Raw genomic sequence first — 18,381 nt, 5'->3', positions numbered from 1 at the left:
AAAAAAAAAAAAAAAAAAAAAAAAGAATAACTTAAAATCTGTAAGTTAAGATTAATAACAATTATTTTAAAAAAACAAAAAACTCTTTTGAAAGACAGGATCTCATTCTCTCTCCCAGGCCAGATCATAGCTCACTGCAACCTAAAACTCTTGGACTCAAGGCACCCTCCTACTTCAGCCTCCTGAAGAGCTAAAACTACAGGTGCACACCACCACACTCAATTACTTTTCTTTATTTTTATTTTTGTACAGATGGGGTCTTGCTATGCTGCCCAAGCTGGTCTTGAACTCCTGGCCTCAAGAAATCCTCCCACCTAGACCTCCCAAAGTACTGGGACTAGAGGAGTGAGCCAACATGCCTGTACCAGATTAATAACTATATTTTTCCAAGGAGTTTACATTTTAGTATTTATTATTTGATTAACCAGTGTGATAGTTATATAGTCCACTGAAGACATAGCACATTAACTTTGCCATCTACCCAGAGGAAATGTTTTCATTTATGCAGAGGCGCAAATGATACAAAGCCAGAGCCAAGAATGAATTCAAGGTCTTGGAGAAACACTTTACTGATGACTAGGCCTGGTGGTTTCCTAATTATTTTGGACTTAAGCCTTTAAGCAATGTGTGATTCCTTTAAAGTTATATTGGTTTTTGTCTATGGAAGAAGCATATTGTTGGAAATAAAGGCCACTAATATGATGAATATTTTAAATAGATTGATGAAAAACACAATCTAACCTTAAAAAATTATAACTTCTGAATGGGACTCATTATCAGGTCATTATGTCTTTGTATCAGATTTATAAATGTCATTTTATTAAAACTGAGGTTTATTGAGCTTTTCATGGAAATTAGAGACCATATTAGCATTCTGTAAATTAGTTAATTATAATTTGCTCTTCAAACTCTGTCCACTCCAATTGTACAAAACAACACTAAACTTTAAAATCATGTTTTGGTATTAAAATAGATGGAGTAAACACATTCAAGTGCAGTTTTTTTAGAGTCTTTTTGACACACAAAACCTATCCTAGATAATTCCTGAAGCAAAATACCGATTTGGTATTTTCTTTTCCAGTTCTACTAACATCCCACTGTGTGATCTAGAGAAAAGTACTTCAGAGACTACTTTGCCATGCATAAAAAGGCACTTATCTTCTAATAAAATTCTATTGATTTAAAATAATCTACCTTTCTTTCTTTATAGAGGTATAATAAGGGTGTAATGAAGAATTTTGAAATGCTTGTAAAGTGCCTTGAAATCTTTAAAAGAATAGTAGAGGCCTTCAATTGAATGCAATTTGAAAGAATTGAATAGAGACCCTAAACAGAATGCAAATCAGGCCTCTTGCCAAATGTGAATCATAATTGCCCTTATTTATTGAGGGTGTCATAATCACCATCATTACTTATGAGTGCAGCTGTTCATATTGATTGAATTTCCAAGGTATCCCAGAAATTGCACAAGAAACACAGTTTCAATCCTCTAGGAATTTATATTCTAGACCTGCACTGTCCAATATGGTAGCCACTAGCCACAGGTGGCTATTTAAATTTAAATCAATCAAATTTAAATAACAGTAAAATTTTAGTTCCTCTGCCATATCATCCACATTTCATTTTTTAAAGCTACCACCTACCGAAAGGTATCATTCACATTTCAATTGCTCAATAGCCTTATTTGGCCAATAGCTATCACATTGTATTGCACAGATACAGTTAATTTCTATTATCTTAGAAAATTCTATTGAACAGCCTCTTGTAGAGGTTTGCTGAACATCTGCCACAATAAATATTTATTCAAGAATACAATTTATGCAATATAATTTTATTGCATAAATTGTAATTCATTAATTTTGAGAGAGACTTTTGATAGAGAAAGTAGATAATTTACAAAAAGTCAAACATCTCTGTAAGCATTCTGATATGAATCAACTATTTTCATCTCAAATACAAGAGATCTAGCACATTTTATGTGCTAAATAAATATTTGTTGAATTAATAAATTCATAAATGAACAAGTACTTTGTGTATACAAAGAGATTTCTGGAGCTCATTTTTCTTGCTATTGAAGGGATACCATATACTGTTTCAAAATAAGTAATGATAATGTAGTCTGGAAGAAAAATACACATTAAGCAAGAAATAGAACATTGTGCAGATCAAGTGTTTGAAAATGTAAGGGAATGTTTGTGGAGAACAGGTGGAGAAAGGACTTACATAGAATTCTCTAGAACAGTAGGTAAAAGAAAAATGAAAAGTCTCACAGATAAAAGGGCAGTGGAAACCAAAGCATTGGAGTTGGGGAAAAGGCTGATTCATTTTGAGGGGATGAAGAGATTATGAGAGTCTTCTGTTGAATGAAGGATTCCAGTTGGCAAAGTTGAATGTAGTACAGTCAATTTAGATATTTTTTCATTAGCAATGGTTCTTCTTAAATTGTTGTAATTTAACTGTGTTTTAGGATAATTACTTGTTTTACTCTGTAAAAAAAAAAAAAAAAAAAAAAAACAGAAATAACAGAAAATATAGGCATAACATAATGCCTGTTTAGATTTACTCTCTAAAAATGACTAGAGATGTGCGAGAACCAAGGACCAGTGGGTCCCAAGAGACAAATCACAGCACTAATAAGAGAGTTACATAGAAAAGCTAATCTGATTACATTATGAAACTGCTTCATTTCCAGTGGAATGTGTGCATTTCAATGCTAGTATAAGCCAGATGGCAGTAGCCTTTGTTCTAACAGGGTCTGATGATAGTTTGTATATTTAAAATGTCACAACTACACTCACTTTTCTTCAGTAAATAGTAAAGAAGAGCTGCTGACAACTTCAAGTGCAATCACTTATCTTCTCAACAGAGCCATTTTCATCCTCCTCTTCACTCACCCGAGTATCAAATAAAACTGATGTTCCAACACACAGCATGGTTCTGAATAGTGAAGATAACAAAGCTAGCTTCTATTAATGACCATTCTATTAGCTGATATTGGTAGCTAGAATTGAATGTCACATATGAGCAATGATGAAAAATTATTGTAACTAATTAATTGACACTCATATTTAGAAATATATTCAGTGTCTCCAGTGATAATAATGTGTCATGAACAATAAAACCATTTGGGAACTATGGGATAGAGATGAATTTAAGGAAATTATCTTGAACTCTTCCTAAGCTCTTAAATCACCCTTCCAAATATCCTTATTTTTCAAGTGCACATTTTATAAGTTTTATTGGGAATGTGTATGTAAAATTGAACAAAATGTAGTAGAAACCAAAACAGTAAAAAACAAAATAGTAAAGAAAAGAGCATATGATGAAAAACAAACTCCCATTCTATTTAAGGTGCCAGTCTTCTTCCAAAAGGTAAACACTGTTATTGTATTTGTGTGTATTAATTTCTTTCCAGAAAAAAGTCTGCCTCTCACGTATTATAGGTAATGTTATATATACTCCTAGAAATGGCAAAACAGTATTCCTATACAAACTGTTGTTTAAAGTAGAAGAGTATTCTAAGGTATAGATGGACGTGTATGATTTTTCAGTGAGTCGGACATTCAACTTGTTCTTAGTCATTTTCAAATGCAAGCATCTGTTACAAATAATACCTTCTGACATAGTGTTTTATGTATCTTACTTTGGTACACCTGAAGGCTACTTTCTGAAAAAGTAGTGTTCCAAAGATATATTTTTGTAGATATTTCCAATTGGTTATCCAAAAAGGATATTTTCATATGTAATTATATCAAAAAATATCAGAGTGTATGTGCAAGGAACTGCATGAGGCAAGGAAGAAAATTGCCTATTTGTTGTATATTCTTTTGTAATGCCTCTGAGAGTCTATTTCTAAGATTGTGAATAATTAAGTCTATAAGTGAATAAATAATTTCAGCAAAATTATATTTGCTGGCCATTTTTACTTTGATAATTATAACTGCATGATGTTTGTTTTTAATTTTAAATGTATTAGACAAAATGTCAAAGACAAATGCTGTATACTAATTTAATTTAGCAATTTCATAGAGACGCAATCATAAATGGTGACTCATTATTTTCCTCCAGGAGAAACTTTTATTTTCTCCTTTTAGATATGTAAGACATATATATTTATATATATCATATATTATATATAATTATGCATAAGAATGTGATATATATATATAAAATTTCAATTTCAAAAACTTTAAAGACATACGCCCCTTAACTTAGACTTGAAAAATGTGTCATTTATTAAATTGAGTTGAACAGACTTCTTAGCCATTACTATGGAGGAATAGAAATTTAGCATTAGAATTCCATAATCTTAACTCACCAGTTAGGCTAACAACAACAACAACAACAAAATTGCAAGCTCTACTGGCTTTAGATAGATGTTGATCAATACTTATGAAGTCATGCAATGATTAATAAAGAATTTCCTTGTTTATAGTCCTCATTAGATTGTTTCTTAAAGCACCATAAGTCTTGACTAAGCATTTTAATATTCTAAAGATAACACACGGTGATACACAAATGTGATAAGTGTTATCTTAAGAAATGTACTTAATATAAGAATTTCTCTTGTGTTCATAAAGCACTAAAATAATAATTCTAGAAATTAATAAATATAAATTTACAAAAATATATGGTCAATTTTAAGTGGCAAGCATGCTACTTATGTTTTAAATTTAAATTTAAATTTGCAGGTATCAAATTATGGCCATAATTGATCATGACAATTACATTTGCAGTATAAATGCCAAATATATTTGCCAAATATATTTCCAAATATATTTCCTACATGATATGCATTTATGATGATACTCTCTCAATAGATAATTCTAATATAAAAAAATATATTTGCAAACATTTGGACAAATGTGACTTTCACATCCAACTCCATCAAATAATGTTTAATATTAATAAACTTAATTCTGGGGAGATATATTTAATCAATCATTTAATTTTACAATGGCCAAACGTATCTATGTAATTAAGTGCAGTGTCTGAGTGCTATCTGAAAGCAAGTGTACACATATGACCATATGTTGCTTAATATAGACTAAAACATAGATATGTTTGTTCATGTGAGGTAAAAGCTTTTGCTCATATTTGAGCACTCTTATGTAATTCATTTATATATTTTCTAAGCAATAGTCAACATTCAATGCAAATCAAGAAACAGATTAATAACTGAGACTTTTCCTTATATCTATGATGTTTTCCCTCTTGTGTTCTGTTCTGAACTCATGTCACAGTATTTTCTAAAATTTCATTCTCTTGCAGAGCATCTTACAGAGACACCTAGCGGCAAAAGGTAGTGGTGGCTTCTGGGGCCATTCTCATTGTTGAGTTAATAGTAGAAAGTTTTCATCATTTACTTATTTGAACAACAAGAGATAAACTAGATTATTAGCATAAGTGTTTCCAACAAAACCGTAACTTAAACTAATTCCAAACATACTTAATACTTCTTAGTTGAATAACATTTACTTTAATTAGAACAATAAGTATTTAAAATAAAAATAATACAAAACCATGCATTAAATTTTGATATTGAATGCAATTATGAAGATTTAGAACAGTGATAAAATATAATAGCTTTATTTAAGCTATTTTGAAAAAATAAATAATCGATTAAGACAATTTAGGACCTTTCAGGACTTCTACAAAGTTAATCAATATTGAAAATTATGTTTCTGATAAGACTCAACAGTTATATTCCAAAGGCTTCTGGCTGTAATTCCTATATAATTTTAAATTTAAATATTACATTTTCATTTTGAAAATATAGAAGTAATTTTACACTTAAAAGTAAATTTTCTAAAATGTTTATATAGTGTTAAAAGTTAATGACTAAATAAAAAATACAGAAATAAGTCTTTCGTGGATGAAGTGTAAGTTATATTTGTTTATGCAATGTATCTATAGCTAGTGGCTATCATTCCTAGGTCAAATGTTTCTAAATTTAATAAAACGTTCCATTACAAGACTTTGTTTTTATTATCTGTTACTATTTTATTATCTATTACTTCTTTCCTTCCTCTCCCTTGAATATAACCCACACTCAAACAAAATTGTTTCCAAATAAAGTAATTATGGCATAAAGTAAAAATATATATATTTGCACAACATATGCAGGGGAAAGTTCAAGAAAGATTGCAATACCTCAAGAGACTGCAATGTTCATCGCCTGAGATACATATACGTCTCAGAACATAGACATACTATCGGACTCTATATTAATATTAAACATGATTAACCAGAATATTATAACACCGTATTATCCCAAATATTACTAAGAATAAAACAATATCAATTATTTCCAAAATAAAGTGGGTAAAATATATTTACACGGAGAAACTAACTACATAGTTATCAAAGGAACAGGCACATGTGCACTCAGTCTGCACTGAGTCACTTATGATGATCAACTTTTATACCTTTGATGAACAGCAGGTCTAATATTACAAACATTGAAAACATGTCTTATGAATGTAAAGACCCCCTTTTGGGAATGGAAGTGTCTGCTTTCATGGAAAGAGCCAAGAATACTTACTGTAGAGATGACTCTAGTGGAGTTTAGCAGGTGACTCTTCAAGAAACTCGCTTTCTATCGATACTGCATTTACTTAGGGGTTTTCCAGCTTTTTAGTACACACCAAATGTATTCAAAAACATTCCCTCTGACAGTCTTTCACATTCCCTTGTGTTGCCTAGACACACCTATAAAACGTAATTCTATTAAAAAGAGAAAAGTAGCGCCCTTGTTTGCAGCTAGGAGGAACCACTCCCTTTTCCAGGATCCTTAACAGTATGTACATGAGACAGCCGCATTCTAAATGGCAGGAGTAAGGCAGGCGATCAGCACTGGGCTGGAATCATCTGTTCCTGACCACCAGCAAACCTGGCACTGCCGGGGTTATTTCCACTCTTCCCTTTCCCAATCCAAGAATTGCACAGTCCCACGCTCGTATTACGCACATGGTCCAAGACTCCTCTGTCTCCTACGAATGTGACATCCAAGGGGGCTCCGGTTGCGCCGCCCTAGCCCAGGGACGCCTTCGCCCTCGGCTGCCATCTATCGGCCACCGAGCGCCCGCTTCGCCCCGGGCCCACCATGTCTGCTGCAGCTTGGCTCGCACGAGAGGCGCGACAATAAACAAGTGCGCTGGACTGGGCCCTGCACCCGCTATGGAGCAGCTGTCTCAGAGACCCGGAGTTGCTTTCCGCGTTGCCACCTCCTCGGCGACCGGGAGGAAGACGCGACTTTCTTGGAGTTTTTTTTAGAGCCACCGTGCTGCCAGGACAAGCCACAGGCATAGAACGACGCGGTTCCTGCTCGCCCCCCCTCCTCTTCCCNTGTAATTCCTATATAATTTTAAATTTAAATATTACATTTTCATTTTGAAAATATAGAAGTAATTTTACACTTAAAGTAAATTTTCTAAAATGTTTATATAGTGTTAAAAGTTAATGACTAAATAAAAAATACAGAAATAAGTCTTTCGTGGATGAAGTGTAAGTTATATTTGTTTATGCAATGTATCTATAGCTAGTGGCTATCATTCCTAGGTCAAATGTTTCTAAATTTAATAAAACGTTCCATTACAAGACTTTGTTTTATTATCTGTTACTATTTTATTATCTATTACTTCTTTCCTTCCTCTCCCTTGAATATAACCCACACTCAAACAAAATTGTTTCCAAATAAAGTAATTATGGCATAAAATAAAATATATATATTTGCACAACATATGCAGGGGAAAGTTCAAGAAAGATTGCAATACCTCAAGAGACTGCAATGTTCATCGCCTGAGATACATATACGTCTCAGAACATAGACATACTATCGGACTCTATATTAATATTAAACATGATTAACCAGAATATTATAACACCGTATTATCCCAAATATTACTAAGAATAAAACAATATCAATTATTTCCAAAATAAAGTGGGTAAAATATATTTACACGGAGAAACTAACTACATAGTTATCAAAGGAACAGGCACATGTGCACTCAGTCTGCACTGAGTCACTTATGATGATCAACTTTTATACCTTTGATGAACAGCAGGTCTAATATTACAAACATTGAAAACATGTCTTATGAATGTAAAGACCCCTTTTGGGAATGGAAGTGTCTGCTTTCATGGAAAGAGCCAAGAATACTTACTGTAGAGATGACTCTAGTGGAGTTTAGCAGGTGACTCTTCAAGAAACTCGCTTTCTATCGATACTGCATTTACTTAGGGGTTTTCCAGCTTTTAGTACACACCAAATGTATTCAAAACATTCCCTCTGACAGTCTTTCACATTCCCTTGTGTTGCCTAGACACACCTATAAAACGTAATTCTATTAAAAGAGAAAAGTAGCGCCCTTGTTTGCAGCTAGGAGGAACCACTCCCTTTTCCAGGATCCTTAACAGTATGTACATGAGACAGCCGCATTCTAAATGGCAGGAGTAAGGCAGGCGATCAGCACTGGGCTGGAATCATCTGTTCCTGACCACCAGCAAACCTGGCACTGCCGGGGTTATTTCCACTCTTCCCTTTCCCAATCCAAGAATTGCACAGTCCCACGCTCGTATTACGCACATGGTCCAAGACTCCTCTGTCTCCTACGAATGTGACATCCAAGGGGCTCCGGTTGCGCCGCCCTAGCCCAGGGACGCCTTCGCCCTCGGCTGCCATCTATCGGCCACCGAGCGCCCGCTTCGCCCCGGGCCCACCATGTCTGCTGCAGCTTGGCTCGCACGAGAGGCGCGACAATAAACAAGTGCGCTGGACTGGGCCCTGCACCCGCTATGGAGCAGCTGTCTCAGAGACCCGGAGTTGCTTTCCGCGTTGCCACCTCCTCGGCGACCGGGAGGAAGACGCGACTTTCTTGGAGTTTTTTTTAGAGCCACCGTGCTGCCAGGACAAGCCACAGGCATAGAACGACGCGGTTCCTGCTCGCCCCCCCTCCTCTTCCCCCAGAAACCCCAAAGGATGTCGGTGATAGAGAGTTCCAAATAATGACGATTGTGCGCCGCATCTGGGGAAGGGATACAGAAAAAAAAAAAAAAAAAAAAACCTGCAAATACCGTGAGGGATGAAACTGCCAAAAGGATGAGGGAGCCTCTCAAATACTAATTAGGGGCCGCGGCGGCGGCGGAATCGGCGCGGGGACAGCGGCGGCGGGATCCTAACTAGGTGGTCGCCGCTGCGCTGGGGGCGGAGGACAGAGCAGGATCTGCAGCCGCCGCCTTCGCTGGAGCAGCCGAGGGGCCGGAGCCACCTTCGCTCGCCCCCTCACTACCATGTACAGTGTGCGCTGCAAGAAGAAGGCGGGAGATGCATGCACACCCCCGCGACCCGCTCCCTCTGGCTGGTCCCCGGGCGTGCGCCACTGACCAGGGGGGAATGTGGTGAAGACCGCGAGGAGGAGAGCCGAGGGGGGAGGGGAGGGCCGGCCGGCGCGAACCCAGGCCCGAGGGTGCGAGGAGCTGGAGGAGGCTGGAGGGGGCGGCGGCCACAGCTGGGTCGGAGAAAGTTGCCCCCTTTGCGGATGGGAACTGTGAGTACCCCACTTGGGGGAGGGTGCAGCGAAGGCTGCCAGGGACCCCGCGATCGCGCCTTAACACGGATTGGAGCAAGTGTGCGAGTGATCATGAGTGTGAGCGGGTGCGAGCGCTCGGCGGGGCTGACCGTCACGTTGGCGGGGCCGGCGGTGCCAGGCAGTCTTCTCCGCGTCCCCCTCCTCCCGCTCCGTGCCTCCCCTCNCACCCAACCCTGCTGCCCGCTCCGACTACCGCGGAGAGCACCGGGGAGAGTCGTTTGGGGAGCCCCGGAACCCGCGGTAGCCACCGCGGCGGCGGCCCCGGGCTGGAGGCGTCCGGGCGCCTCTTTCCTCCAGCCTCTGGGACCCAGCTGCTCGCGGTCACCTGGCCCTGCCTGGGCTTGAGAAACCCAATGCATACCCCAAAGAGGGTTTTTGTGTATGTGTGTGTTTTTAAAGGGTGGCTATGATGAGTGGGCCTTGGAGATGTGAGACGGGGTAAGTCTATCGTTTACTTTGCAAAAGAGGTTCGCGTGTGTGTGTCTGTGTGTGTGTGTGTGTGTGTGTGTGTGTGTGTGTGTGGTGGGGTGGCTTTCTTTCCCTCTCCTCCCTCCCCTTCTTCCTCCTTTTTCCCTTCCTTCTCTTTGGGGCGGGGTGGGGAGGGGGGAGCCTCGCGTCCTGGAACTCCGGGTGCTTCTGCCTGGGCTGCTGCTTGAGCAGCTGTGCCCGGAGCCTCCGGTTCGGCCTGGGTGCTGGGCTCCAGTCCGAGTGGCTCCATGCTGCTTAATGCGGGGACGTACAGGGCGGTGATCCAGTATCTAAATTCTCTGGGAGAAAATGAATAATCCCCCCGCCCCCGCCCTCCAAAAAAAAAAAAAAAATCTGAGAATCTGAGAATGTTCAGCGCACCCGCGAATTTCCATCGGAGGTGCGTTTCCCGGTCAGAATGTCAGCCTTCCCAGGCTCATTCAACTTTATTTTCTCAAATTTTTGGTCTCCTTCGCTAGCAAGGAGGAGGGGAAAGGGAATGGGTTGAGAGGAAGCTCTTAGATCCTTGCTAACTAGAACTGAATTAAAGTTGTAAACGCTGGAGTTTAATACTGGCTGGACAGAATTTGCAATGGGCTTTCAGATGGGGTGGGAGGTGAATGGGGGGGGGTAAGCAAAGGGGGGGAGGGGAGGGGACCCAACCTCGCTGAATGGATGTGCGGATTTGATCCAGCGGAAAACTGAAATTTCAAGGTAAACGTTTTGCTTTCACTGGGGATGTTTTTGCCGCTTTTAAGCCGGGAGACGTTTACCGTTGCGTTGGGAGGTCGGGGATACTTGCGAGGTTTATGCACTATGGTTCCGATTCGTCTCGACACGTCTGGGTGGCCACACGTGAATGATTCGCAGGCACACTGGTACATGTGCGTGTGAATGCAGGGGTGTTTAATAACGCGGGCTGGAGTCGACTTGGGGATCAGGAGCAAGGTCTCCAGGCTTGAAACCGCTGTCTCGGAAACATCTTGGCTTTAGTTTGGAGTTGCAATTTGATATTAGACTTCGGTAGTGAGGCGAAGGCAAGGTTGACCAGAGAAAAGGCGTAGGTTCCTAGAGCCCAGCATTTCTATCAAATGTCCCCCACCCCATTAACCAACGCAGCGTGCACGCGCGCACACACTCACACACGCTCATTCCATTTATGTCCTTCCTTTAAGAGTGCTGCTGTTGATCAGAAGTAGGAAGTGGAAGGAAGCCTTCAAGGGGACAAAAAGAGAGCAAGAAAAAAGGGGGGGAGGGGGTCACATTGATTCCTGTGGGAGATGAAATTCGTATATTAAATAACTGACCTAAGTCACTTACAGTTCTCCCTCCCACCTTTCTATTTTGCCTTTTAATCAACCCAGGCGTCCTTTCCCTGAGATTAAAAAAAGGAGAGAGGGGAGCGTTAACAATTAAATGTAATAAGCAACTCCAAAGATGGGGATGCTGTCGAGGTGGTAGTTCCGTGCAACCCTTGCTATTACCGTTGCAAATAGACGCGGAGCCCAAGGTAAGGGAGACTTTGGCACTGATCCTTGGTTTACTGATTCCCAGTAAGCGGTAGGAACGTCCTTTTTAAACTCTAGGCATCAGGAGGTATTCAGAGATTGCAGATACCTTCGCTGAGTTCTTTGTAATCCGTCGTGCAGAACTATTTCAGTGGCTTAAAGATGCGGTTTGGTAGCGTCGCTGACATGATCAATGAGAAGTGGTCGCAGGGCGCTCTCAGGGAAGCGCTGCTAAGTGGCACCGTGCATGCAATTAGGACGCTGATGTGCTTAATAGCGTGGTAGTGAAGTCCACCATCAAAGCAAATGCGTTCTCCTTTTTCTCCTTACTCAAAGCTCCGGAAGACAATTGGTGATCTAAGAGCTTCTTGGGGCTCCTTTGATGCATTATATTACACCCTTTTTGCCTCTGAAAAGTATCCTTTAGGTTCCCACCGTGGCATTTCTAGCGATGGTTTAAAATACCCCAAGTGTCTTGGCTCCTTGCCTCTCTGTGAAAATAAGAGACCTTCATGGTGAACTGTTAACTGAAGAGGTTCTGAAAGAAAGAAAGGGGGGAGGGGGCTGGGTATAGGTGAGGTGGGGAACCTTGTAAAATGGTGCTTCTTTTTTCTTAAATTAGAACCATGAAACTGAACTGACAGCCATTTTATGTATATTTATGGATTGGTTTTGAAAAGGGGGGAGCAGAGAAAACTAAAATGGGACTTTATCTAACCTTCTCTTTTCTTGTAGGGAGCAGCATATTTGTGGTGTGCTCATTAAAAAAAAATGAAATCAACTTTTAAATCAAAATGTGTAATAGATTTTAATAAAATCTGGAGAATGTCAATGTTTCACTTGGGGGGGTGTGTCATTTATATCTCTTCCTTTTGGGTTTTAGAGTAATAATATTAAGAGAGAGACTTTCTGACTGATCCCTTAAATTTTTGTCATATTCTGTTGTTTCCTTGTTTTCTCTCTCCCTTACAGGAGGTAAAATGCACACTTGCTGCCCCCCAGTAACTTTGGAACAGGACCTTCACAGAAAAATGCATAGCTGGATGCTGCAGACTCTAGCGTTTGCTGTAACATCTCTCGTCCTTTCCTGTGCAGAAACCATCGATTATTATGGGGAAATCTGTGACAATGCATGTCCTTGTGAGGAAAAGGACGGCATTTTAACTGTGAGCTGTGAAAACCGCGGGATCATCAGTCTCTCTGAAATTAGCCCTCCCCGTTTCCCAATCTACCACCTCTTGTTGTCCGGAAACCTTTTGAACCGTCTCTATCCCAATGAGTTTGTCAATTACACTGGGGCTTCAATTTTGCATCTGGGTAACAATGTTATCCAGGACATTGAGACCGGGGCTTTCCATGGGCTACGGGGTTTGAGGAGATTGCATCTGAACAATAATAAACTGGAACTTCTGCGAGATGATACCTTCCTTGGCTTGGAGAACCTGGAGTACCTACAGGTCGATTACAATTACATCAGCGTCATTGAACCCAATGCTTTTGGGAAACTGCATTTGTTGCAGGTGCTTATCCTCAATGACAATCTTTTGTCCAGTTTACCCAACAATCTTTTCCGTTTTGTGCCCTTAACGCACTTGGACCTCCGGGGGAACCGGCTGAAACTTCTGCCCTACGTGGGGCTCTTACAGCACATGGATAAAGTTGTGGAGCTACAGCTGGAGGAAAACCCTTGGAATTGTTCTTGTGAGCTGATCTCTCTAAAGGATTGGTTGGACAGCATCTCCTACTCAGCCCTGGTGGGGGATGTGGTTTGTGAGACCCCCTTCCGCTTACACGGCAGGGACTTGGATGAAGTATCCAAGCAGGAACTGTGCCCAAGGAGACTTATTTCTGACTATGAGATGAGGCCGCAGACGCCTTTGAGCACCACGGGGTATTTACACACCACCCCGGCCTCAGTGAATTCTGTGGCCACTTCTTCCTCTGCTGTTTACAAACCCCCTTTGAAGACCCCTAAGGGGACCCGCCAACCCAACAAGCCCAGGGTGCGCCCCACCTCTCGGCAGCCCTCCAAGGACTTGGGCTACAGCAACTATGGCCCCAGCATCGCCTATCAGACCAAATCCCCGGTGCCTTTGGAGTGTCCCACCGCGTGCACTTGCAACCTGCAGATCTCTGATCTGGGCCTCAACGTAAACTGCCAGGAGCGAAAGATCGAGAGCATCGCTGAACTGCAGCCCAAGCCCTACAATCCCAAGAAAATGTATCTGACAGAGAACTACATCGCTGTCGTGCGCAGGACAGACTTTCTGGAGGCCACGGGGCTGGACCTCCTGCACCTGGGGAACAACCGCATCTCGATGATACAGGACCGCGCTTTCGGGGATCTCACCAACCTGAGGCGCCTGTACCTGAATGGCAATAGGATCGAGAGGCTAAGCCCGGAGTTATTCTATGGCCTGCAGAGCCTGCAGTATCTCTTCCTCCAGTACAATCTCATTCGCGAGATTCAGTCTGGAACTTTTGACCCGGTCCCAAACCTCCAGCTGCTATTCTTGAATAACAACCTCCTGCAGGCCATGCCCTCGGGCGTCTTCTCTGGCCTGACCCTCCTCAGGCTAAACCTGAGGAGTAACCACTTCACCTCCTTGCCGGTGAGTGGAGTTTTGGACCAGCTGAAGTCACTCATCCAAATCGACCTGCACGACAACCCTTGGGATTGTACCTGCGACATTGTGGGCATGAAGCTGTGGGTGGAGCAGCTCAAAGTGGGCGTCCTAGTGGACGAGGTGATCTGTAAGGCGCCCAAGAAATTCGCTGAGACAGACATGCGCTCCATTAAGTCGGAGCTGCTGTGCCCTGACTATTCAGATGTAGTGGTTTCCACGCCCACACCCTCCTCCATCCAGGTCTCTGCGAGGACCAGCGCAGTGACTCCTGCGGTCCGGTTGAACAGCACCGGGGCCCCCGCGGGCTTGGGCGCAGGCGGAGGGGCGTCGTCGGTGCCCTTGTCTGTGTTAATCCTCAGCCTCCTGCTGGTTTTCATCATGTCAGTTTTCGTGGCCGCTGGGCTCTTCGTGCTGGTCATGAAGCGCAGGAAGAAGAACCAGAGCGACCACACCAGCACCAACAACTCCGACGTGAGTTCCTTCAACATGCAGTACAGCGTGTACGGCGGCGGCGGCGGCGCGGGCGGCCACCCACACGCGCACGTGCATCACCGCGGGCCCGCGCTGCCCAAGGTGAAGACGCCCGCGGGCCACGTGTATGAATACATCCCCCACCCACTGGGCCACATGTGCAAAAACCCCATCTACCGCTCCCGAGAGGGCAACTCCGTAGAGGATTACAAAGACCTGCACGAGCTCAAGGTCACCTACAGCAGCAACCATCACCTGCAGCAGCAGCAGCAGCCGCCGCCGCCACCACCGCAGCAGCCACAGCAGCAGCCCCCGCCGCAGCTGCAGCTGCAGCCCGGGGAGGAGGAGAGGCGGGAAAGCCACCACTTGCGGAGCCCCGCCTACAGCGTCAGCACCATCGAGCCCCGGGAGGACCTGCTGTCGCCGGTGCAGGACGCCGACCGCTTTTACAGGGGCATTTTAGAACCAGACAAACACTGCTCCACCACCCCCGCCGGCAATAGCCTCCCGGAATATCCCAAATTCCCGTGCAGCCCCGCTGCTTACACTTTCTCCCCCAACTATGACCTGAGACGCCCCCATCAGTATTTGCATCCGGGGGCAGGGGACAGCAGGCTACGGGAACCGGTGCTCTACAGCCCCCCGAGTGCTGTCTTTGTAGAACCCAACAGGAACGAATATCTGGAGTTAAAAGCAAAACTAAACGTTGAGCCGGACTACCTCGAAGTGCTGGAAAAACAGACCACATTTAGTCAGTTCTAAAAGCAAAGAAACTCCCTTGGAGCTTTTGCATTTCAAACAAGCAAGCCGACACACACGGTGAACACATTTGATTAATTGTGTTGTTTCAACGTTTAGGGTGAAGTGCCTTGGCACGGGATTTCTCAGCTTCGGTGGAAGATACGAAAAGGGTGTGCAATTTCCTTTAAAATTTACACGTGGGAAACATTTGTGTAAACTGGGCACATCACTTTCTCTTCTTGCGTGTGGGGCAGGTGTGGAGAAGGGCTTTAAGGAGGGCAATTTGCTGCGCGGGTGATTTGTGAAAGGCCGCAGTCATTTTTGTAGTGGTTGGAAGTGCTCTAAGAATGATGGATGATGGCAGAGCATAGATTCTACTCTTCCTCTTTTGCTTCCTCCCCCCTGCCCCCGCCCCACCTCCGTTTCTCCCCTTTTAAGCCATGGGTGGGTCTAACTGGCTTTTGTGGAGAAATTAGCACACCCCAACTTTAATAGGAAATTTGTTCTCTTTTTCCGCCCCTCTCCTTCTCTCCTTCCCTCCCCTCCCTTCTCATTCCTTTTCTTTGTTTTTAAAGGATGTGTTTGTATGCATTCTGGACATTTGAATTTAAAAAAAGTATTGTGATCCTGTAAAGGATCACCATAGATGTGGACAAATCATTAAAATTACAGAGCTATATGATCCATAATTGATTAGTCAAAATAACTTATTGATGAAATATACAAATATTTTATTGTAGCACCTATTTTTATATGCACATTTAGCATTCCTCTTTCCTTCACTATTTAGCCTATGATTTTGCAGAGGTGTCGCACTGTATTAGGATCTGCATTTCTAAAACTGATGTGGTATCAGGAAGGCATTTTCAATCATTAAAAATATGGAGAATTTAATGGCAAAATCTTTAAAAGCCAATGCAATCCACCCAATTGAATCTGTATTTTTTTTAAGAAGAAAGATCTGATTGTATCCCAATGCATTAAAAGAAAAAAATAGGGCAATTAATTGGGCCATTCCAGTGAGAATTGCGTCAAAGTTTTGGGTTTTATTAGAAAAGATTTGAAAGTTATTTTTATTAGTGAACCAAAATGACATGTTGATTTGACTACTATTGTAGCCGATTTTCGATTGTTTAACCAAACCCAGTTGCATTTGTACAGATCCACGTGTACTGGCACCTCAGAAGACCAAATCATGGACTGTACAAGTCTCTATACGATGTCTTTATCCCTGTGGGCAGCAAGCAATGATGATAATGACAAACAGGATCTCTGTAAGATGGGGCTACTGTTGTTACAGTCTCATATGTATCCCAGCACATGTAATTTTTTAAATAGTTTCTGAATAAACACTTGATAACTATGTCAAATATGAGGGATGGAAGTAATGATTATTTAAGGTGCAAAATACTTACCTATGTGTGATTGATAGAATCTCCACCATTAACAATTTAGGAAATAGTTCCTGAACTTTATTCCTAATACAAAATGTTTTTCCCCTAATTAGCAAAATTTTAAAGTATACATATATATATATAACATATATTACATATATATGTAATGTATGCCTTTGTTGGTTCAGGAAGTATGGTTTTCTAAATGTGTCACTTAATGTGTTTATTATATTTTCAATTATGTAACTGTTTCCTTACTGAAGTATTCATCTGCTACGTGGTGCATGGTAAGTAATATATTGCATATTCACTTTTCTCTTAATATAATGTACTTGTCATATCAGTATTATTTATTCAGTCTACAGTTTTCCATAGTTTTCACATTTTTAACTTGTGTAAAACTACCTTCAACAATTATGATGGATTCCTTATCTAAAGTTGATCAGTATTCTAAATGCTCAAAATGTTGGTGGATATGACCTCGTCATCTTTGAATAAGGTTTTCTAGTGAGTTTAGACTATAATTTAAGGATAAGAAATATTTCAATTATGTGCCTCATTGCTATAGGTAGATCTCCCAATAATCTCACCTGGAATTTGTACAATATCAAGGGCCATTCATGAACTTTGTGTTTAAAGAACAATTTCCATGGCATTCTGCCACAAAGAGGCAGCATTCACCCATGAGAAAATTGACAGTAACTACTTGAATTCAGATTGAACAGGTGGTACCAGTTTCCCCGAGGATTAAAAAAAATTGTAATGCTACATTGACCAAGTACAGTAAGCTATTCATATTCTTTGCAACATTTTCCTTTCTAAATTTTTTTTTCAAAGGGGAAAGGAATAAGCTCAATAATGCCATGGTATTATCATGAAGAAAAGTGCATTGCTTGCTCTTCATCTACCTCCTGTGTATTAGATCCAGGATTAGAAAAGAAAAAAAAATTAGCATTTGACTTCACAATTGTGATTGTTATTCACAGTAGCAGGCAGTTATTTTTTTAATGTCAATATCACTTCCTCAACCTTATATATAGGTATGACAGTTTTATAAATTATAAAATATAAATGTAAAGTGGAATCCTCCATGTAACTTACTTTTATTTCTTAATTGATGCATAAAACAAAAAGATAAGAATTACATAAAATTAATGACAGTTCTGGACAATATAACTAACTTTCAAAGAAAGTTCAGTGATGTATTTTTCAAAGATTTGCAAAATTTTATTGTAAAACCAGCATCACTTTACATATTTTCATCACATATACTCCCTTTAGGTAGTTCATTTCTATCTTTACCCTTCCTAAGATGTCCAATATCTTATTTTAGTCTCGAAAATAACATTTATGGATCGATTTTTAAAAGTTACCCTTAATTTGTATATTTTCCAACTGTATTAAGAAGATAAAAGTAAATTCATCCTTTCATAAATGTGAAAAAAATTTCCTTATCTCAGAATCATGAAACTGCACAGAATTAAAAAATGAATTTTTTTTCTCCTACCAATGGCTTCCTGCCAATACACTAACTTACACATTAGAATATAGGTGGTATAGTGTTGAATGTTTGATTTTGGTT

General features: G+C 41.1%; 1 protein-coding gene and 1 long non-coding RNA gene across 3 annotated transcripts in view; one reads left to right on the top strand and one right to left on the bottom strand.

Annotated features, from left to right (window-relative positions):
• Positions 1–6,672, bottom strand: part of LOC108536021 (uncharacterized) — a 248,731-nt gene extending 242,059 nt beyond the window's left edge. The window contains exon 1 of the long non-coding RNA XR_001887399.1: positions 6,545–6,672. This is a non-coding gene — a long non-coding RNA (uncharacterized LOC108536021). The remainder of the gene's footprint in view (positions 1–6,544) is intronic.
• Positions 6,673–9,076: 2,404 nt separating this feature from the next.
• SLITRK5 (SLIT and NTRK like family member 5) lies at positions 9,077–16,775 on the top strand. Of its 2 annotated transcripts, none has more exons than XM_017882462.1 (2): positions 9,077–9,548; positions 12,539–16,775. In XM_017882462.1, exon 2 carries the CDS (start codon positions 12,547–12,549, stop codon positions 15,424–15,426), a length of 2,880 nt encoding a protein of 959 aa, XP_017737951.1. In that variant the 5' UTR covers positions 9,077–9,548; positions 12,539–12,546; the 3' UTR covers positions 15,427–16,775. The 2 variants fall into 2 exon arrangements, with proteins under 2 accessions (XP_017737951.1, XP_017737961.1); XM_017882472.1 differs by lacking the exon at positions 9,077–9,548 and adding an exon at positions 9,818–10,028.
• The last annotated feature ends 1,606 nt before the right edge of the window (positions 16,776–18,381 follow it).

This window comes from Rhinopithecus bieti, unplaced genomic scaffold (assembly GCF_001698545.2).
Source record: "Rhinopithecus bieti isolate Rb0 unplaced genomic scaffold, ASM169854v2 scaffold_1244, whole genome shotgun sequence".
Lineage (NCBI taxonomy): Eukaryota > Metazoa > Chordata > Mammalia > Primates > Cercopithecidae > Rhinopithecus > Rhinopithecus bieti.
The sequence above is the reverse complement of the archived record's forward strand: the minus strand, read 5'-3'. Positions and strand labels throughout refer to the sequence as shown.